The sequence below is a fragment of the Alternaria burnsii genome (genome assembly GCF_013036055.1).
Source record: "Alternaria burnsii strain CBS107.38 chromosome Unknown 752, whole genome shotgun sequence".
NCBI lineage: Eukaryota > Fungi > Ascomycota > Dothideomycetes > Pleosporales > Pleosporaceae > Alternaria > Alternaria burnsii.
The window spans coordinates 853,979-870,228 of NW_024066114.1; the positions used below are offsets into that span (position 1 = coordinate 853,979).

The 16,250-nt window shown below is 50.5% G+C and overlaps 6 protein-coding genes across 6 annotated transcripts; 3 read left to right on the forward strand and 3 right to left on the reverse strand.

Moving 5' to 3' along the window:
* Positions 1–1,154: 1,154 nt before the first annotated feature.
* GT037_006380 (galactosyl transferase) lies at positions 1,155–2,452 on the forward strand (the record flags this gene model as incomplete). The annotated part of the gene is made up of 2 exons (XM_038931427.1): positions 1,155–1,408; positions 1,495–2,452. Coding segments are annotated over 2 exons (1,212 nt in total), but the record flags the coding sequence as incomplete, so codon positions are not given.
* A 1,829-nt stretch (positions 2,453–4,281) lies between these two features.
* GT037_006381 (uncharacterized protein) lies at positions 4,282–4,838 on the forward strand (the record flags this gene model as incomplete). Its single annotated transcript, XM_038931428.1, has 2 exons — positions 4,282–4,371; positions 4,554–4,838. The coding sequence occupies 2 exons, from the start codon at positions 4,282–4,284 to the stop codon at positions 4,836–4,838; spliced, it is 375 nt and encodes a 124-aa protein (XP_038785925.1).
* Positions 4,839–5,842: 1,004 nt separating this feature from the next.
* Positions 5,843–7,161, reverse strand: GT037_006382 (uncharacterized protein; the record flags this gene model as incomplete). The annotated part of the gene is made up of 2 exons (XM_038931429.1): positions 5,843–7,009; positions 7,060–7,161. 2 exons carry the CDS (start codon positions 7,159–7,161, stop codon positions 5,843–5,845), a joined length of 1,269 nt encoding a protein of 422 aa, XP_038785926.1.
* Positions 7,162–8,483: 1,322 nt separating this feature from the next.
* Positions 8,484–9,490, reverse strand: GT037_006383 (uncharacterized protein; the record flags this gene model as incomplete). The annotated part of the gene is made up of 4 exons (XM_038931430.1): positions 8,484–8,950; positions 9,013–9,240; positions 9,286–9,358; positions 9,410–9,490. The coding sequence occupies 4 exons, from the start codon at positions 9,488–9,490 to the stop codon at positions 8,484–8,486; spliced, it is 849 nt and encodes a 282-aa protein (XP_038785927.1).
* A 1,752-nt stretch (positions 9,491–11,242) lies between these two features.
* Positions 11,243–12,049, forward strand: GT037_006384 (uncharacterized protein; the record flags this gene model as incomplete). The annotated part of the gene is made up of 1 exon (XM_038931431.1): positions 11,243–12,049. The coding sequence occupies one exon, from the start codon at positions 11,243–11,245 to the stop codon at positions 12,047–12,049; it is 807 nt and encodes a 268-aa protein (XP_038785928.1).
* Positions 12,050–13,112: 1,063 nt separating this feature from the next.
* On the reverse strand, positions 13,113–15,176 carry GT037_006385 (uncharacterized protein; the record flags this gene model as incomplete). Its single annotated transcript, XM_038931432.1, has 4 exons — positions 13,113–13,537; positions 13,592–14,442; positions 14,502–14,788; positions 15,039–15,176. The coding sequence occupies 4 exons, from the start codon at positions 15,174–15,176 to the stop codon at positions 13,113–13,115; spliced, it is 1,701 nt and encodes a 566-aa protein (XP_038785929.1).
* Positions 15,177–16,250: the final 1,074 nt, after the last annotated feature.

Consider the following 16,250-nt stretch of genomic DNA (forward strand, 5'->3'; position numbering starts at 1 on the left):
GGAACGTCTACATAGTCTATTCGGACATCGTGCTCGATTAGAAAATGCCCAATGGCGCAGATCGATCCACCTCTCGCCATGGAGCTTGAGCATTGTCTGTGGCTGACTAACATGGGCATAATACTGAACATATCGCGACGCATGTTGCATTCCACGAAATACTCGCGAAGTTGGTTTTGAGTTGTGAACACCCGTGGAGCTAGTCATTGGGACCTCGGGAGTCACCATTGTATCGCATATGCGAAGCTTGAGCACTCGACTGTACTACATAGCATGCTAGCAGCAACGTAGTAAAGTGTTGTTTATCTCCAGCAGAGATGATCAGGACCAAGAGCGGAAGACTATGTGTTGTAATCCCAACTCGTAATCACCGAGCTTATTTGCTTCAATGCTGACGAAGGCCAAATAACATTTGGCCCACGGCAACGGCGGAACGATCGGAACGCAGCCGCATATTGTGACACCGTGCTGGGAACACGACGTTCGTTGCGATGAACGCGGTTTCATCACAACCATCAACAGACAACGGTGTCGGATGCGGGGGCGGTTCTGTATGTAAAGGAGCCGAAGGCTTATCAGAGGCGGCGCAGATGTAAGGAGGCGGGATGGAGATGTCGAGTGGGTCTAGTAAGTCAGGCGGGGAGATTACTATTTCCAACTAGGCGTCGCCGCAATTTGGACCCTTTGCCACCATCTTCGATCATCTGGCCGCACTGCAAGAGGCTTCGAGCTTGACAAGTACCACAACAACTGTGAAGATGATTCTTCCCCGGAAAATCCCCATGGCATCACACTTTATCATGCGCTGTCAGCCACAGGACATGAACCGCCACTTGAGCTGTGATGATGGCGTGGCAGCGGTTTGGCAGCGGTTTGGCAGCTCGGCAGCAACCGTGCATCACCACCCTTCGTGATGATTCACGGCTCAACGCCGGGCCGGCATGTGATTCGTTCTAGGACGGCATCCAGAAGCCACTTTGCACCGCCAGTGGATCCTCGCTCGGGTCCGTCTGGCTGCAGGGACGCCGCAAAAGGCTGAAGGGCCTGCCAAGCGCAATCTCGCCGGCGCCCCATGCCACCTCCTGCGCGTCTTGGCTCTTGCTGACGGGCTGATGGGTCTCTCGTCTTTTAAAATGTGCTGATCCCCCGAAGCCCTGCCACAGCACGCTGCACCCCCTATCGCCAACAAGACATCTTCGTCTGTCTTCCATCGTGCCGCTCGTTTGGACCTCGCCCACGTTCCTGGATCTACGCTGCCCATGATGATGTTGCCGTCGACTGGAGGTCGGAGCCCGTTACTCGCGCTCTCAGTGAGCGCTGGTTGTGTCCTGGTATTCATCTTTGCCTTCATGGCTTGGCAAAGCCCTCCCCGTATGGCTTTTCCCCATAGGACGGGAGTTTCGAACTTGTACGTGCTGTCATTTCCTCGTGGTGGAGGCGGAAGGCCCTAAGCTATGCTTTTCCCACGGAGCGGAGCTAACAACAACCCTACAGGGCAGCAGCCAGCGCGCAAACTGACGCAACCATTGGCGAGGTTATCAAGTTACTGTACCAAAACCTCAAGGTTGCGCCAACCGAGCCCTTTATCCGCGAACCGAATGGCAGCCATATCTCTTTGCCACCAAACCCGCGCTACAAGAAGACAATGGGCAGCGACGTCTTGATTCTTGATCTAGAGACACGCAATCTAAAGTCTTCTGAGGCATACCAGAAGGGCGAATACGATTGGCGCAATATCAATCACGTTTCTGGTGGAATCTTCAACCACTACACGTACGCGCTCGTCCACGGATACGATTACAAGTTTGTTCAAGCACACGAATTCGAAGACCGACATGCGACCTGGATTAAGCCCTCTGCGCTTGCCAACTACATCAACGACTACAAGTTCATCGTCTTCCTTGACGCCGACGCTGCTTTCCGCTTCCTACACGTTCCCGTCGAGTGGATGCTCAACCACTGGGATATCAAGCCGCACCACTCTTTCGTCATGGCTAAAGATCCCTGGAGCGAGAAGGAGCCTCAATACAACTCGGATCGCTTCAACCGTACCTACACCAACACTGGCTTCATGATTGTACAAAACAACGAGAACACTATGCCCATCCTGAAGGCATGGCACGAGTGCCCCGACGACACCCGATACGCAAACTGCTCGCAATGGAAGCAACCTCGATTCCACGAGCAATCTGCCTTCGGTGAATATATCCGCTACGACTACGAGCAGTACATCAAGGAGCTCGAGTGTGGCGAGGCCAATGGCTTTCCTGGTGTCGAAGTCAGCAACTGCCAGGGCAAGCTCATCCGCCATTACTGGTTCGACAAGAGCAATGTCAAGATTGACTTCCGGGAAAACATCATGCAAGCAATTACGCTTCCCATACAAAAGATCTTTGCACAGAACACCAGTGGTGTTGTATTCCAACAAGAGCATAATGTCATATTACAATAGCACCAAATTGCTTTGCCAGCAAAGATAATACATTCACGACGAAAGAGGAAGGCTTATCGCATATCATAGCGTTGCATTACCAAGGCGTTTCAATCTGGGATGGAGATATCACCATCATCATGTTTTTTTTTGGGTTCGGTTTGGGCTTGGTGGTTTACGCCCAGATTCAATCTTCCGTCGCTTTCGATTTCGATCTGGGTCTTCCGACGCGATGATACCCCAATACGAGTATCCAGTTCAACAAATCAATATTGTTCATAATGCCAACGTCTGTTGTGATACCAGATTCTCTTATTTTTCTCATTCGGACCGTCCGGTTGCTTGTCACTGCTGTAAGACCCGGGCCAGTATCACCTTCCGTTCAAGGTACTGCAGCGTCATCGGTCGTACAGCTCACCACAATCGATCGCGACCATCAAATGCATCACCACTGGGACGCCTAAGCAACACCAAAACAGGATCTTTGCACAGCCAGCCCGCATGTATCCCGCCACTCTGACTAGCCACGCGACTGCATACTTGCCAAGGCGCTGGAAGCTCGCTAGCGCCGATGATCGGCGGTCAGCCACGTCCTCGCATTCAGGTTCGATGGCAGGGCTTACTAGATGGCCGATGAACTTCCGACGAACTCGCGACGGCGTTGTTCAGGCGGAATGGGATGGATATGAAGATATGGTATCATGTTCTGTTTATCTTGGGTTTCGAGACGGTGTCTAGCAAGTGCGCGGCCGCTTGTCGATCAGCACGCTTCGGATGTGGCCGGCTGGGACTGGAACTTTGGCTCCGGTGCTAGTAGATTCTGACACGGCGCTATTTGGCCTGGAGGGGATGCTTCTTTGGAAACATGAACGATTTGGTTCGGGCTAGAGAGCTTAATAGTTATACGATGGTCGTCGTATCGGTGTGTCGCAGACTTGGCAGATCCAACCCTGGATGACCATGGTCACATGCGTTGCGATACGACCTGTTGTCACAACATATGCGCCACTGCCAATAATCTATACAGTTCATCGGAACCTGTGGTTTTCATCTTTTCTTCATACTGTCTTGCTCTCATTGACTCTCTTGCGTTTTCAACAAAATGCTCGTATCAAGCTGCGGGCACTCACAGTAGCCTTGATGGTAGATATTTTGGCTTTCCCAGTATCTTCAGTCTTTGACTATCATATCTCGATTGTTTGAACTGGGTTTACACAACATGACCACACTGTCGGCCGTATTTTGTCCTAATGTGCTGTTATATTGTTATATTCTGCGGCCTAGGTGTGCAGCGTACGTTCCCGGGTGCCAACTCACACCTCTCCCGGTACCCATGAGGGCGATCATATTCTCCAAGAATCTCCTTTGAGGTGAAGTCGGGCATTGAAAAATGCCTCGTGTCCCCGATGAGTCTGCATAGAATGCTCGGCCAGCATTCACTGTCATACTATAGGCACTATACACCCAGTTCATCTGACCGAACTCTTGTATCCACAAATGATGAGGATGAGAAGTATATCGAGCGCCCTTTAGCACATTGCCACTCTACCGAGAGGCTAGAAGAAGTATATTAGCTGGCTAATGAAGGGATAGCAACCTGCTATATCTAGCCTTTGCTAGCAGGGAAAGTGTATCTCGTGCAATGCTTCCCACTTTGGATGAGCTATACCTTGGGAGCGCCAGGATTAGAAGAATGCTGAGGTCAGCAATGCCAACTTCAAGATCAAGTCTGAGTACGGATTACACTCATCACACAAAACACGACAACCCCAGCAATTCTTCTATGGCCGTTTTCAACAATATCTGCGGTTTCAAGGCCTGCCTGAATCAAGCTTGGACAAGCTATCAGAATGGCTTTTTGTGCCTACACACATATTGCTCCTGTTCATCAAGGCTGCCCAGACAGTGGTATTGGCGGTACCGCAAGTAGTGTGTTTCTCGTACGTGAGAAGGCGAAGCCTGCCGCTTCTGAGGCTACATTGTCAAGTTTAGCGAAGACTATGTCCTGAACGACTAATCAATCGTCAATATTAGCGCTGAACAGCTTATTTGGCAGCTGCATCACAAATACTCAAATGTGCTGCTGGCTCAAGTGATAGAAGCAGATTGCTAATGTCATAAGGCGTACTACTACTACTACTACTACTACTACTACTACTACTACTACTACTACTACTACTACTACTACTACTACTACTACTACTACTACTACTACTACTACTACTACTACTGCTGTACGGGTGTTGGAGTGTATGAAGACACTATCACGAGGATGAAGAAGCATCTCTGCTGCGCAGCCGAGGAGGAGAAGGAAGTACAGGTGTTGTACAGTGGTATTCAAAAGCTAAATGAGTGTAGTGGTGCCTTGGGGTGGCTGCTAGTATACAAGTTGAGGTCAGAAAAGTAAAGATTGCATGAAGTGTGTTGGTGTTTTCATGATCGTGTTCATGATAAGGACGATACCTTATGCAGATGCGTGTTCAACTCAAAGGATATACTCCTCCGAGCTGACTAATCACATTCTGCACCAGCACACTACTACTACTACTACTGGCACCCGTCTAGCGAATAGACTGACGAATATTACCCTCAGCCGCGACCATTCAGTGTCCACTAGCGATAAGCACAACCATGTACACCTGTGCCTGTGGAAAGCTACGACTGCACCTGATTACGTCTCGGTATGCCCCCAGCTAAGGACACTCAACAGCCGAGTGGAACGTTCAAACCTCAATACCATCATACTAGTGATTACCCAGCAGCTCAATCTCTTAGGCCATGTCAGATTATTCTCAGGGTGGTGAGAAGCATATTTACATGAGGACTGCTAAACCACTTATGGTCAAGCCTAGAACATAATGAGCAGGTTTGGAGGCGACTCGGAGTAGGCCGAGCCAGACAGGAGAGCTCTCTGCACCGAGATTTTGGTCATTCCAGACGCATGCAGGGTATATAGTACCACGACGTACGACGTTGAAGAGGTGAACAGGCAAGCCAACGATTCTTCTTTGCCTAGTCATCAAGACTTCGAAGGGGGTTACAATTGATGTCGTGTGTATGGTCTGATTCGTCGTGCTCGCTTGGCTGGTGTTCCTTCTTTGGCAGTTGGCAAACAGTACTCGAGCACTAGCTAGACGCGACAAAAGGTACGCACAAGGCGGTGGCAGAGTGCAAGGAGAGTGATGCGAAACTGGAGTTAAGCGCAGAAGTTGGACGTGGGACACTCCATGGGACTGACAAGCAATAGAATCAATCAATAAGTAGCAAATGATTGGCAAATCACTCGCAAGAGTATATTACAGATGGGGTATCTAAACGTCAATATGTGCAAAGACCAATCGAAGTATATGACACGTGATGATCCGAGGCTATCGCTGTACAACACGCAAACCAGCTGCCGCTCCAGCCACGTTACCCTAAATCCTCATCCAGCAAGTGGGTCCATTCGAGCGGCTGCTGGAAAAGGACTGGATCAATATATGAAAGATCAATGCTTGCATCGCTTCTAGGTACGGCCTGAAAATAGTCTTCTGGCAACGACTCTTGGCTGAGCAGGGTACCGTGAGGTGTCGAGTAGGGTGAGGCTTCATACTCTAGAGCTATGGAACGATGGGAGCAAGGCGATGATGTCAAAGGACTATGGATGATGGGCTCTTCCATATCGTGTATTGTACTCGACCCAGTAGGTATTGGATTGGAGTATGGTGAAGGCGAAGTGTCGAAGCTCTGATTGCTTAACTGAGTACTCATACCCGTTGAGCTATGATAGCCGGTAAAAGTTGCGGGCGCAGATGTTCGTCCTTGTTTGTGTTCGGTAGAAGGAGGTTGCAGATGTTGAAGAGAAGAATAGGTTTCCCATTTGGTAGAAGCAGCTGGTAAACCATTGTAGTCGGTAAAATGGGAGGGCAGAGGCTCAATACAATCGGCTGACATTGTTGCTATTACTGTCTGGTAGGTATGACCAATCCGCTGGAGACCTTGGCCCCTAGAATGTATAGACTTCGTAGCATAAGCCTTGCGCGCTTGTGGCGCAGCGATTTGCAATTCCGAGCCGTGGTTGATCCGAGGGGATCTCTTATCTAATCGACGACGAGGAGTTGACCCTCCGCTAACTTTGCGTGGTGAGCCTACAACCACAGGTCCATTGCCTTGCTTTCTCTTGATGGGATCGGAGTGTAGTCCAGGGTGGTGCTTGCGTGCGTGTTTCAACTTGGCGTCTTTGCGAGCGAATGTCTTGTCGCATCTAGAAACCGTACACTTGTATATAACTTCTTTGACCAAGGTATGCTTGTGCCGGAGATGTCGCCCGAGATTGCCTTTTGCATATGCACCAGTGAAGGCAACGTGGCATTGTGTGCATCGGACAACATCAGCGCCTAAGGATGTCGGCACAGGCGACAGAACTGGCGGCGCGCGCGGCAAAGAAGTGTAAGGATCTGGTTGCATATTGCGTAGTAGCAAGGGGCCATCGGTGCTTTCCTTGGGTCGCAATGGAATATCGTTGCTATATGCTACATGTGCATGTCTCTCCGGGGACAGTTCTTCGGCTTGATACTCTACAAACTCATCGTGTTCGAGCTGAATGAACTGTAAGTACGGAACGTGTAATGAGATCTACGATGACTTACACGAGTGTTAACTTGCGACCAAGGCGCAGGCCGGAAGGCCACAGAGAAGTGCTCCGCGCTAACGGGCTGCAGATCATATTTGGGGTACGTCGATGTCGACATGATGGATATGCCGCCTCGCATATGGTCGTCTAGAAGCTGGGAAGAATTATATCGCTATAGCTCAAGGAGTCAGGCGATGTCTGTGGTAGGGAAGTATGTCGCGTCTCACTGCGGAGAGAGTTCGTCGAGGCAGCTCGTCGGTAGCTGGATGGACCGTGACAGGTAAAGTTGGGGTGGTAGGATTTATGTGCGGAGAGGTGTTGCGAAGCTACAGGAGCAGACACACCCAATAGCAGTAGCCATGATGATACGCCTCCTGTAAATCGTGTAATAGTTCCTCTTCGTCCTCCATGCGTGTATGTTCGTCTCGGAAGGGCTAGCATATGCTCCGTGCGGGGACCGATGGGATGAAAGGGAACGTCGTAGGGCCAGACTAGCGTAGGATTGCTAGTAGCTCTATGGGAGCTTCGACAATGACCAGGATAGCCTTGCAACTTGAGGCATACCAATCGGCCAATCCAACGCCGAGTGCTCATAGGTCGTGCAGAGAGAGACGGGATGAGCGCGCAACTGTGCAAGAAAGCTAAAAAGTTCGACAATTGTAAAAATTGTAACCAGGGCGTCACACGACATTGCCGTATGAAAAGGCCGCACTAAAAGCGTAAGCCACGCAGACTAGTACACCCCAGTGTCGAGGCGGTGCACAAGGCATCCACCCTGAGGCATCGAAGTATGCTGCGCTGCAGCGCTCATTTCGCAACGTCGGTGCGGAACAAATCAAGGCCAGGAAAAAGTGTTGAGAGGGCCCACGATGCGTTTTCCCCGAGAGCGCGAGGTGAGTAGTGTCATGGCGGGGTGTTCTTTAGCGCACAGGTCGCAAAAAGGCAACTGTGATAGAGACTGACAGCTGGGCGCAGCGGAGGACTGTGGCGAATTTCTCGAAACCGAAGCAACTGTTTGTTGTAATGTTACGCTCTTTCGACCCAAGGCTGGGTTTTCTTACCAATTTTTCTCTGCTGCAGTGGGTCGCATAATATCTATCAATCGCTGAATTTTAAAGTCGGCTAACTTTGGCGTTTCTGACTTTGGCGTCCATGGTAGTTTTTTGAAGTTTGAAACAATGCGCAGAATTCGAGACATGTCCTTGGTGAACATGGTGGCAAAGGGCCGGTAATTCAACCAACCTGGTGGATGACGTCGGCGGGGCTACCAAATTCGAGGAGGGCGCTTACTGGTATCTCAAGATTGTTTCGATGAGATCTTGGCCTGCACGCCCCGACCTACGTGGCACGCGTGGCGCCATATCAAAGCGTATCGCATGCTGGAGCGTACAGTAAGCAGCACAAAATAGGTTCTAGTGGTGATTCGTATGATGCATGCAGCTACAGCTTCCCCTGAGACGCGCCGTGGCCTGTCAGAGCAAGATGCCATCTTACACCACACATGTCGATCCCCCCGTCATTCCAGAGGCCTGCATCACGAGCTCTTTTCAAGATGGCGTCGTATTCGGATTTGCCCTTTACACCGATCGTGATCGACACAAGGCCCTCTGATTGCCCTTTTTTCCCTGGGATGAATCCCAGTCTTGCGTTTGTGAAAGCGAGTAGGTCACGGATCCGTGCGACGCCGAATATTCCTTCCCACTCTCGCGCGGCCGCTTCGTGACCAAGGTCGCCGGGCTGCAGGCGAAGTACACAGCCTTCTAGCGTAAGGTGCTGAGTCCTTTTCATGCTAGTCGTATAACGCTCGACGTCTGATCCGCAGGCGTGCCATGGAGAGAAGCGAGACTGAATTGGTGTGGGATTTTTCGGATCGGGTACATGGGAATCAAGTTCAGGCATGATGCCGCCTAGTAGCCCGTTAGCAATAGAGCTGGGCCCACAAATAGTATGCAACCAGTGTCGAACTTACCCTTGATACCCCTCGGATGGTACTGAATGCACACAGAGTCTCCGAGATCATGCTCAAAGATAACTCTGGACAGTCCCTTCGCCTCGATGTGTTCGCGCCGCTTCTTCGCGTCTTCGGTCTGCATAATTATCATGTATCCTCCTTCACCACGCCTCTCGAGCAATCGTCCAGCGGTCGTCCCCTCCTTAAAGGGCGAGACCACCTCGATAAAGTCGCCGCCGATTGGTACTGCAGGTGTCAGTCGCTGAGGCCGGGAAAAGAGTGTGTACACACCCAAGAAGTTCTTCAGACCCCATTGCCCGACAGCCGGATCTTCAAAGACGACTTCTGTTCCTAGGACGTGCGTCTAATATCCCCATCAGTTCTAGAAATATGCGCTTTTGAGTTATCACCCTACAATCAGTTGCTTCGCGCGTTCAATGTCCTTCGCGACAAGGGCAATCTGGCGTAGACGCGTTGGGGCAGGGCCAAGACTCATGCTTGCTTGGTGGTCCTTGACGAATAAACAGAATTGTATGATGCACAATCGATAAAACGGAACAGTGCTTGTGGGCAATGTAGCGCTTCATTGACGCTTACTCGAACGCTGCGGCTCGTCATTTGGGCGGTAGCTTCTTCCCCGCATCAGCACCCGCGCCGTGCCAGCTTGCTGCATGTGACAACATCAATACCTGGCATTAGCAGAGGATGGGGTAACATCAGACTCAAATTGTGAATGATCGTAGGTAGCGATATGCAATTGCAGAGGTCTGTGATGTCGTCATATCATGGTGTAGTGATACTTCAATGCGACTGCCATCGGAGCCGACGTGCCGATGGGCCGATGCTTTCGTCTGACCTCACATTAACAACATCTTCCTTCCTCAACACCGCGCATGTAGAAATTGTCACCGCACCTCTTCGAAGGACTCCTTTTGCCTCAATTGATTCTCTTCAAATACAAGGTGTGGACTTCAAGATCTCTTCTCAATTTTACTTTACCCCACAAGACAGTATGCCTTCTTACAACCCATAACACTACGATGCGCACGCAACGTTTGGCTACCACCCTACCTTGATATTCAAACGTTCCCTATACAGAATGAGCAAGCTGCGTTTATCAAACATCGACTCTACCATACGAGTGTAGGCGTCTGTCTAGCGAAGAGGACTATCAGTGGTAAGCTAAGTTCTGCTGACCACATCAGATTATGTATGGTGGGGTAGGACAGACAAAATTCAGGCAAAGACTGTAACGTTTTATTGTTCTTTATATCTGCCAAGTCTACATTACCCTGTCGGATACTACATGTCCAGTACATTGTATCATTCGACGATCTACCTGAATCACCTCAGACTATCGACCTGACTGCTGAGAAGACGAGCAATTATGTTGCACAAAACTGCCTTGCGCGTGGAGTGCTCACGGTGCTACAGTTTAGTAGCCATTCTCTAGTCTGCGAAGCTATGAATGACGAGCCACTTACAACGACCGTAATGCAGACGATACCATAATCTCACCCGGAGTAAAGGACTACAGACCAAGTTGCGGTTTGCAATTGTCTTAAGCTTCTCATTGAGAACAAGGGATACTGACTGCAGAACGTCTATCGACCGGATTGCTTTCAGGCGAGGAGCATATCCAGAGAGACTACCACAATATACGTAGAAGAGTGTTGTATCGCGCAAAAGATCATTCTCTCTGTCCATTCCAGATCTTGACTCTAGCCATTAAATTCGGCAGGCGCCTCAAAGCCTTCTTGGTTGCAACAGCACTACGGTCCATCCTCAGTGCCAGGACGTCATAAATGACTGCTGCTGACGCGCCGAGCTCTTTTTTGTGAGCACGCAAACGGATTCAGACATTGCTACGCGCGTTTTTACGCGTTTTTTCGTGTTCTGTGGTTCTCTGCACGTCTTCTCGGCTTCACCACGAAAGCTCGGTTCACGTGTCTAAGTGCTCACCTGGATATTCTGAACCTTCGCTGCAGTCACCCTCCATTTTATCATCATTTTGCAACTCTCTTTCAGTTTCGAATAACAGATTCAGCTTCTCATCACTCTTTATAAGGTCGCTGTTTCCACGATTATCCACTCTTTCTTCGGCCATCTTCTCGCTTGTGTAGTGGGTCGATTCGCCTATCTGTTCTGTTCTGTGTTTCCCAGGTTAGTACAATCCTTCTCTTTTCTGTTTTTGCTTTGCTTTGTTGGAGGCGTATGGGGTTTATAGCTCTACAGTGAGCTTGTCAAGATGGCGGACTCTTTCGACAAGTATTTCTTCGCGATCGCGGTTGCAACACCGCTTCCCTTCATTGGAGACGGAGGCGTCGACAACGACGGCAACCTCGCGACCACAAGTTCTCATACTCGTTCTCAACTTTCTGCCATTCCGCGGCCCTTGATGATTCGGCCCACTGTTCTTCCGTCGCCTGTGGTCAAGGAGCCGAGCAAGAAGCGCAAGCCAGATTTCAGCATCTTCGTTGACACAGATACCGCCAACGACACCTTAAGGCCTATCTCCACCCCGAAAAAGTCTAGGACGGGTATTCCGCGCACTCCTTTGAGCGACATGACTTTCTCTACTGCTTCCACGCCAGCGCCGTCTCCTCGTCTTCCTGACACCCCATTCCCCTTCTCGGCCGCCGACCCCTACTGGGAGAACGTTGAGAACCACGATTCCTACATCAGAACTCCTCCCGCGACACCGCTTGGACCTCTTCCTACGCCGACAATTCCTTCTGGTCCACCACCTCCGCTGTCCACACGCGCCCTTCGTCCTCGCCGCGCCCGTGCTTCTTCGTCAGCGAACCTCCTTCCCCCGGTGAATATGCTCGCCTACGAGATGCTCGGTCTAAAAACTTGGAGAGTCAGCTCGGTCAGTATCAACCTCGCCTATCACAAGGCAGCCGCCACAAGCCACCCGGATAAGGCCGCTCCCCAGGAGAAGGAGTACGCAACGATAGATATGCAGCAGATCAACGCTATCAAAGAGATGCTGCTGGACACGGAGACCCGCACCAGGTACCACAGGGACGGAGTCATACCTTGGATCATTTGAGATCCTAACGTATTGTTGTCAAGCTAATGATACGATGGCCATGGTACGACTACAGTGCTAGGCTTGTATAAGAGATGCTGGAGAATTGTTGACAGGATTTTGCCGCCTGTGGCATACCAGAAATTCTTCAAACAGTTGATACGATGAGTATGATGGTTAGAGGCCAGTGGTAATGATGCGAAGTTTTTCAGCGTGATGATGGGGACTAATGGGCGGTGGTGGGAGTATTAAGTACCTGGGGAAGATGCTTGCTTTGTTGCGTTCACGACACTTACTTCTAGTCGCTACATCCCAAAATTCGTTATGATAGCTACGTTTCATGACGCACTACGCGCAAACGACAGCTACGAATCTTGTATGACTAGCGTATCACATTCTTTTGAAACCTTGGTTATACAATGGGACGTGGAGTGGTCTTTGCAAATTGGCTCGGTTTATCAAGAAGCTCACCGTTGCACTGATGATGACACATTACTCTGACATATTTTCGTATATCTACATCGTGATGCGTACACTCGTCGTCTTTAAGGAATACCGACACTTCAACAACGAGTAGGGCTATTGAACACGTCAATTTCGCGAATCATCTTCGGATCGATCCGCCGAACCCGGCGCATGAACCAATGTCAGCATGACTGCATCATTCACCATCCTTCTACCCACATTACGCAAATCGAACACTGACAGTACAAGCCACGACAGTCAATTGAATTGAAGAATAGCCCAAGACATGGAGTAGAGTAGATATCCCTGATCCTTGAATGTAATTTTTATCTGATATACTTTATAGATCGTTATCAGGCTGGTAGCCCAAGATGCTCATCACTCGCTCGACAGAATTTTCGCGCGAAATGCAACTCCGTGTAATATGCTTCGCTAGTAACAACAACAAAGACAAGTGACCTCCCATCATTCGTCCGTGGCAGCGCCAAGGAACTGCTATGGTCCACACCTCCGCGGGGCTGAGATGGCTGCTCCGCGGGGCTGAGATAGCAGCCTCGCGGCGTGTTTTAGCCACGTCTTCGCTTCGTGCGTATCGGCCGTATCGCATGTTTATTCATTATTACTCCGTCCTGATCCTGACGTACGAATCGGCGTTACTAACATATCCCCTAAAACTGGGGCCCACACTCCAATTCCCTAAATCCCTTGCGGCTTTCCTTGCCGCATCGCATAAGTCTACCTGCCCCGTCTCTTCACTTGTACAGAGCGCTTCGCCCACGGTAAAAGACCAGTCACATTGGAGATTTAGGCTCAAGTCCATCATCCACTCCATGCGCTCTTGCATAGCAGGTATCTGAACAATGAGCTCTCGGAACGCGGGCCAGACGATGAAGTCGACAATATTGATGTGTGGCATAAAAAGTTGGTTGGGTGTAGGGCGAAACCATTCGGGGATGGCGTTGTAGGTTTCGGGGGAGGGTGATATCATCCAGCGCATGAGACACCAGAAGAGGTACATGGAGCCGAAGCATGAGAAGGTGTTACCTATGGATTGTTAGTAAGAGAATGAACTAGCGTGATGTTTTGTATCACACATACCTTTCATGTAAACGCCATGTGTCATACCAACCGCCCATTTGGAAAGTATTCCCGAGTGGGTGTACACTTCCTTGTCCCATAGGGCTGCGATGTTCGGGTGTATCTCGATAATCTGCTCTATTGATACCCCCATGCTGATTAAACTTGTAGCTTGTTGTAGTATAGTGGGTACTGCGCGTTTCAATGACCCAGGGTCCGGCATTGTATTGATGGGCAACATAGCCCACGTCGGTAGAAACAAGTTACTAATCTGAGTGTCTTGGATGTCGCCTGGGTAGTGGTTGCTTCGGATACTACTGGAGAAGGGCATATTGCCAAACATATTGCGGAGGTTGAGGTTTGGGTGTATTCTGACAGTGTTTACCATGGGTTGGCGACCAGCGAGATGTGTAGGGTATATCGATCGAATCGTGTTCCGTCTGTGTGGCGAAGGTCTTCGACTTCGAGACGGTCTTGTGGATGACGGCGCTGTGTTCCGCATGGTATCGAGGCTTGACGCATGCTGTAAAAGCCGTGGGTCGATCCGACTATCCTGGAGATTATCTTCATCTTCACCATCTTCTTCGGCTTCGTCCCGCGCTAGAAGATAGTCATCGCGATTGAACAATGGAACTAGGAAGCTTTGTTCCTTCGCTGCATCTCCAGTAGCTGGTTGCTTCCCTTTGCCCGATGGTGCAAACGAGGATGACGAAATACTTGCAGAAGGTGACCAGCCCGCGTTCTGGCTTGTAGGTGATGCCAAAGATATAGAAGAGCCCTGTCGAAACTTTGAGGCACTTTTACTCATATCAAACACGGATTCGTGACTCATACCGCTTCCAGAGGTGTCCGTAGACTCCTGGCCCAGTAAACTGAACCCGGGTTATCAATGTGCTGTAGCCAGAGGATGCTGTGATCGAGTGATGCATACCTGGGGGGATGGCCGGATGTCGCTGGGGATGCTGTCATCGGGAGGGTCTTCGCAACGTCTTCGGGTGCTTCACCGAGCCTCAAACGAGCGAGAATAGCGGCGGCTTGGTCGTCAGTGCCCGAGCGCAGTGAGGTGACTATGCGCTTCAGATCTTCCAGCTCGCCAGTCAAACTGTCTCTCTTCATAATCTTCATGCGCTCAGCTCTCGAGACGCCTTCGGCAACGTCGTATTGACATGATAGCTTGTTCTCCTTGCATCGATTGCATTGGGGTCTTGTGCCGTCACACTACACACAGGCGATCAGTAGAGTTCGAGGGGGCAACGAAATATGGGCAAAAAGCCTACCTATAGGTAGTATCACATGCTGTGAGTACCTATAGAAGAGCGCCAATCAGGAATACATGGGTCTTGGATACTTGAAAGTATCCTTCGATACTTCGCAGAACTGGTGGGCATGGTAGCATGCTTGGTAGCTATGCGAAAGACCTTCAGATGCTCCAGGGCTTGGTTATTGCGTGTAACTTGGTCTCACGTACCTTGGCCTTCCCATTTCGACACTGCACGCACGCCACAGCAACGGCCTGTCGTTTCTTCCGCCTGTCTGATGTTGGGCGTCGCTGGCCAGGCTCGTCTGAGGCTGGTGCGATACTTTGCCATCGCTCCGAGGGATCCATGCCGTCAATGTCGAGGTAGTGGGCGAGATGGCCAAGCTCACAGAGATCCCAAAGTCGCTTGTGGAGCCGGCGGAGCCTAGGCGACGGATGCGTGAGCGCGGTCTGCAGGCCGTGTTGTTGGGCGTGGCTCACGCTCTGGAGTTGCGCTTCCTGTCTGTCACCATCCACAGCGGTTTGCCACTTTCTGTCGTAATGAGAAAACTCGTCGGTACGCCACGGGATTTATGCCTTGGAATATCTGAACAGATCGCATTTGCGACCGAGATCGAATTTGATCGAAAGCTCGGTACAAATGGCCGACAAGAAGCTTCTCTCGGGAATGCTCCCCTGACCAATAAGATGCCATGACGCACCATCTCACGTGCTGTAGAGATCGGTCCAGAAAAAGACGTAGAAAACTGTTACTATAGGAAAGAGGCGAAGGAGAAAAGTGTAGCAGCGTGGAAACCGCGACTGCGTTCCAGACGGAAGAGGGTTGCTAGCCTCGGCGGCACATGTACGGCGGCGATCCGGGTCCAGATGTACTGCGCGCCATCGTTCAACGGGTTCCAGGCTCGCCAAACGGCTAGAAGAGCCTCTAACGGCAGTTCCTGGTGTGCGAGACGACAGGGAATGATTGGACGGCATACAGCGACAGGTGTGGTGGAGTGGAGGTGGCTGTGCGTGTCGTGCTGACTCTAGTCCCCTTGCAACCGAGAAATATCTCGCATCGGAGTGTGACGTCGTGCCATCCACAGCATCTATCAAACAACCTTCTCTTGAACTTAGCAGGAACAATATGCATATGCCAGCAAGTACGGCAGTTGAATCCGTAAAGCGTCGTCGCTGTCGAGCTTGCCCCGTGGGCTATCCCTCATCTCTGTATGACAATCCGACCATTGGAGAAAAAAAGGCAAAAACGCATTGCGACCTGGAAGAGTTGGCGGACGAGGTTCAAATAAGCCATGCGCGATTGACGTCACTGTGTGCGCTCCGGGATTACTTGAGGGTGCCACGATGGCAAATTTAAAGCCTAGACCACCTCACTTGTCAGTTTAATGACTGAGAATGCTGCTGTTGCACGCATCGAAAAGC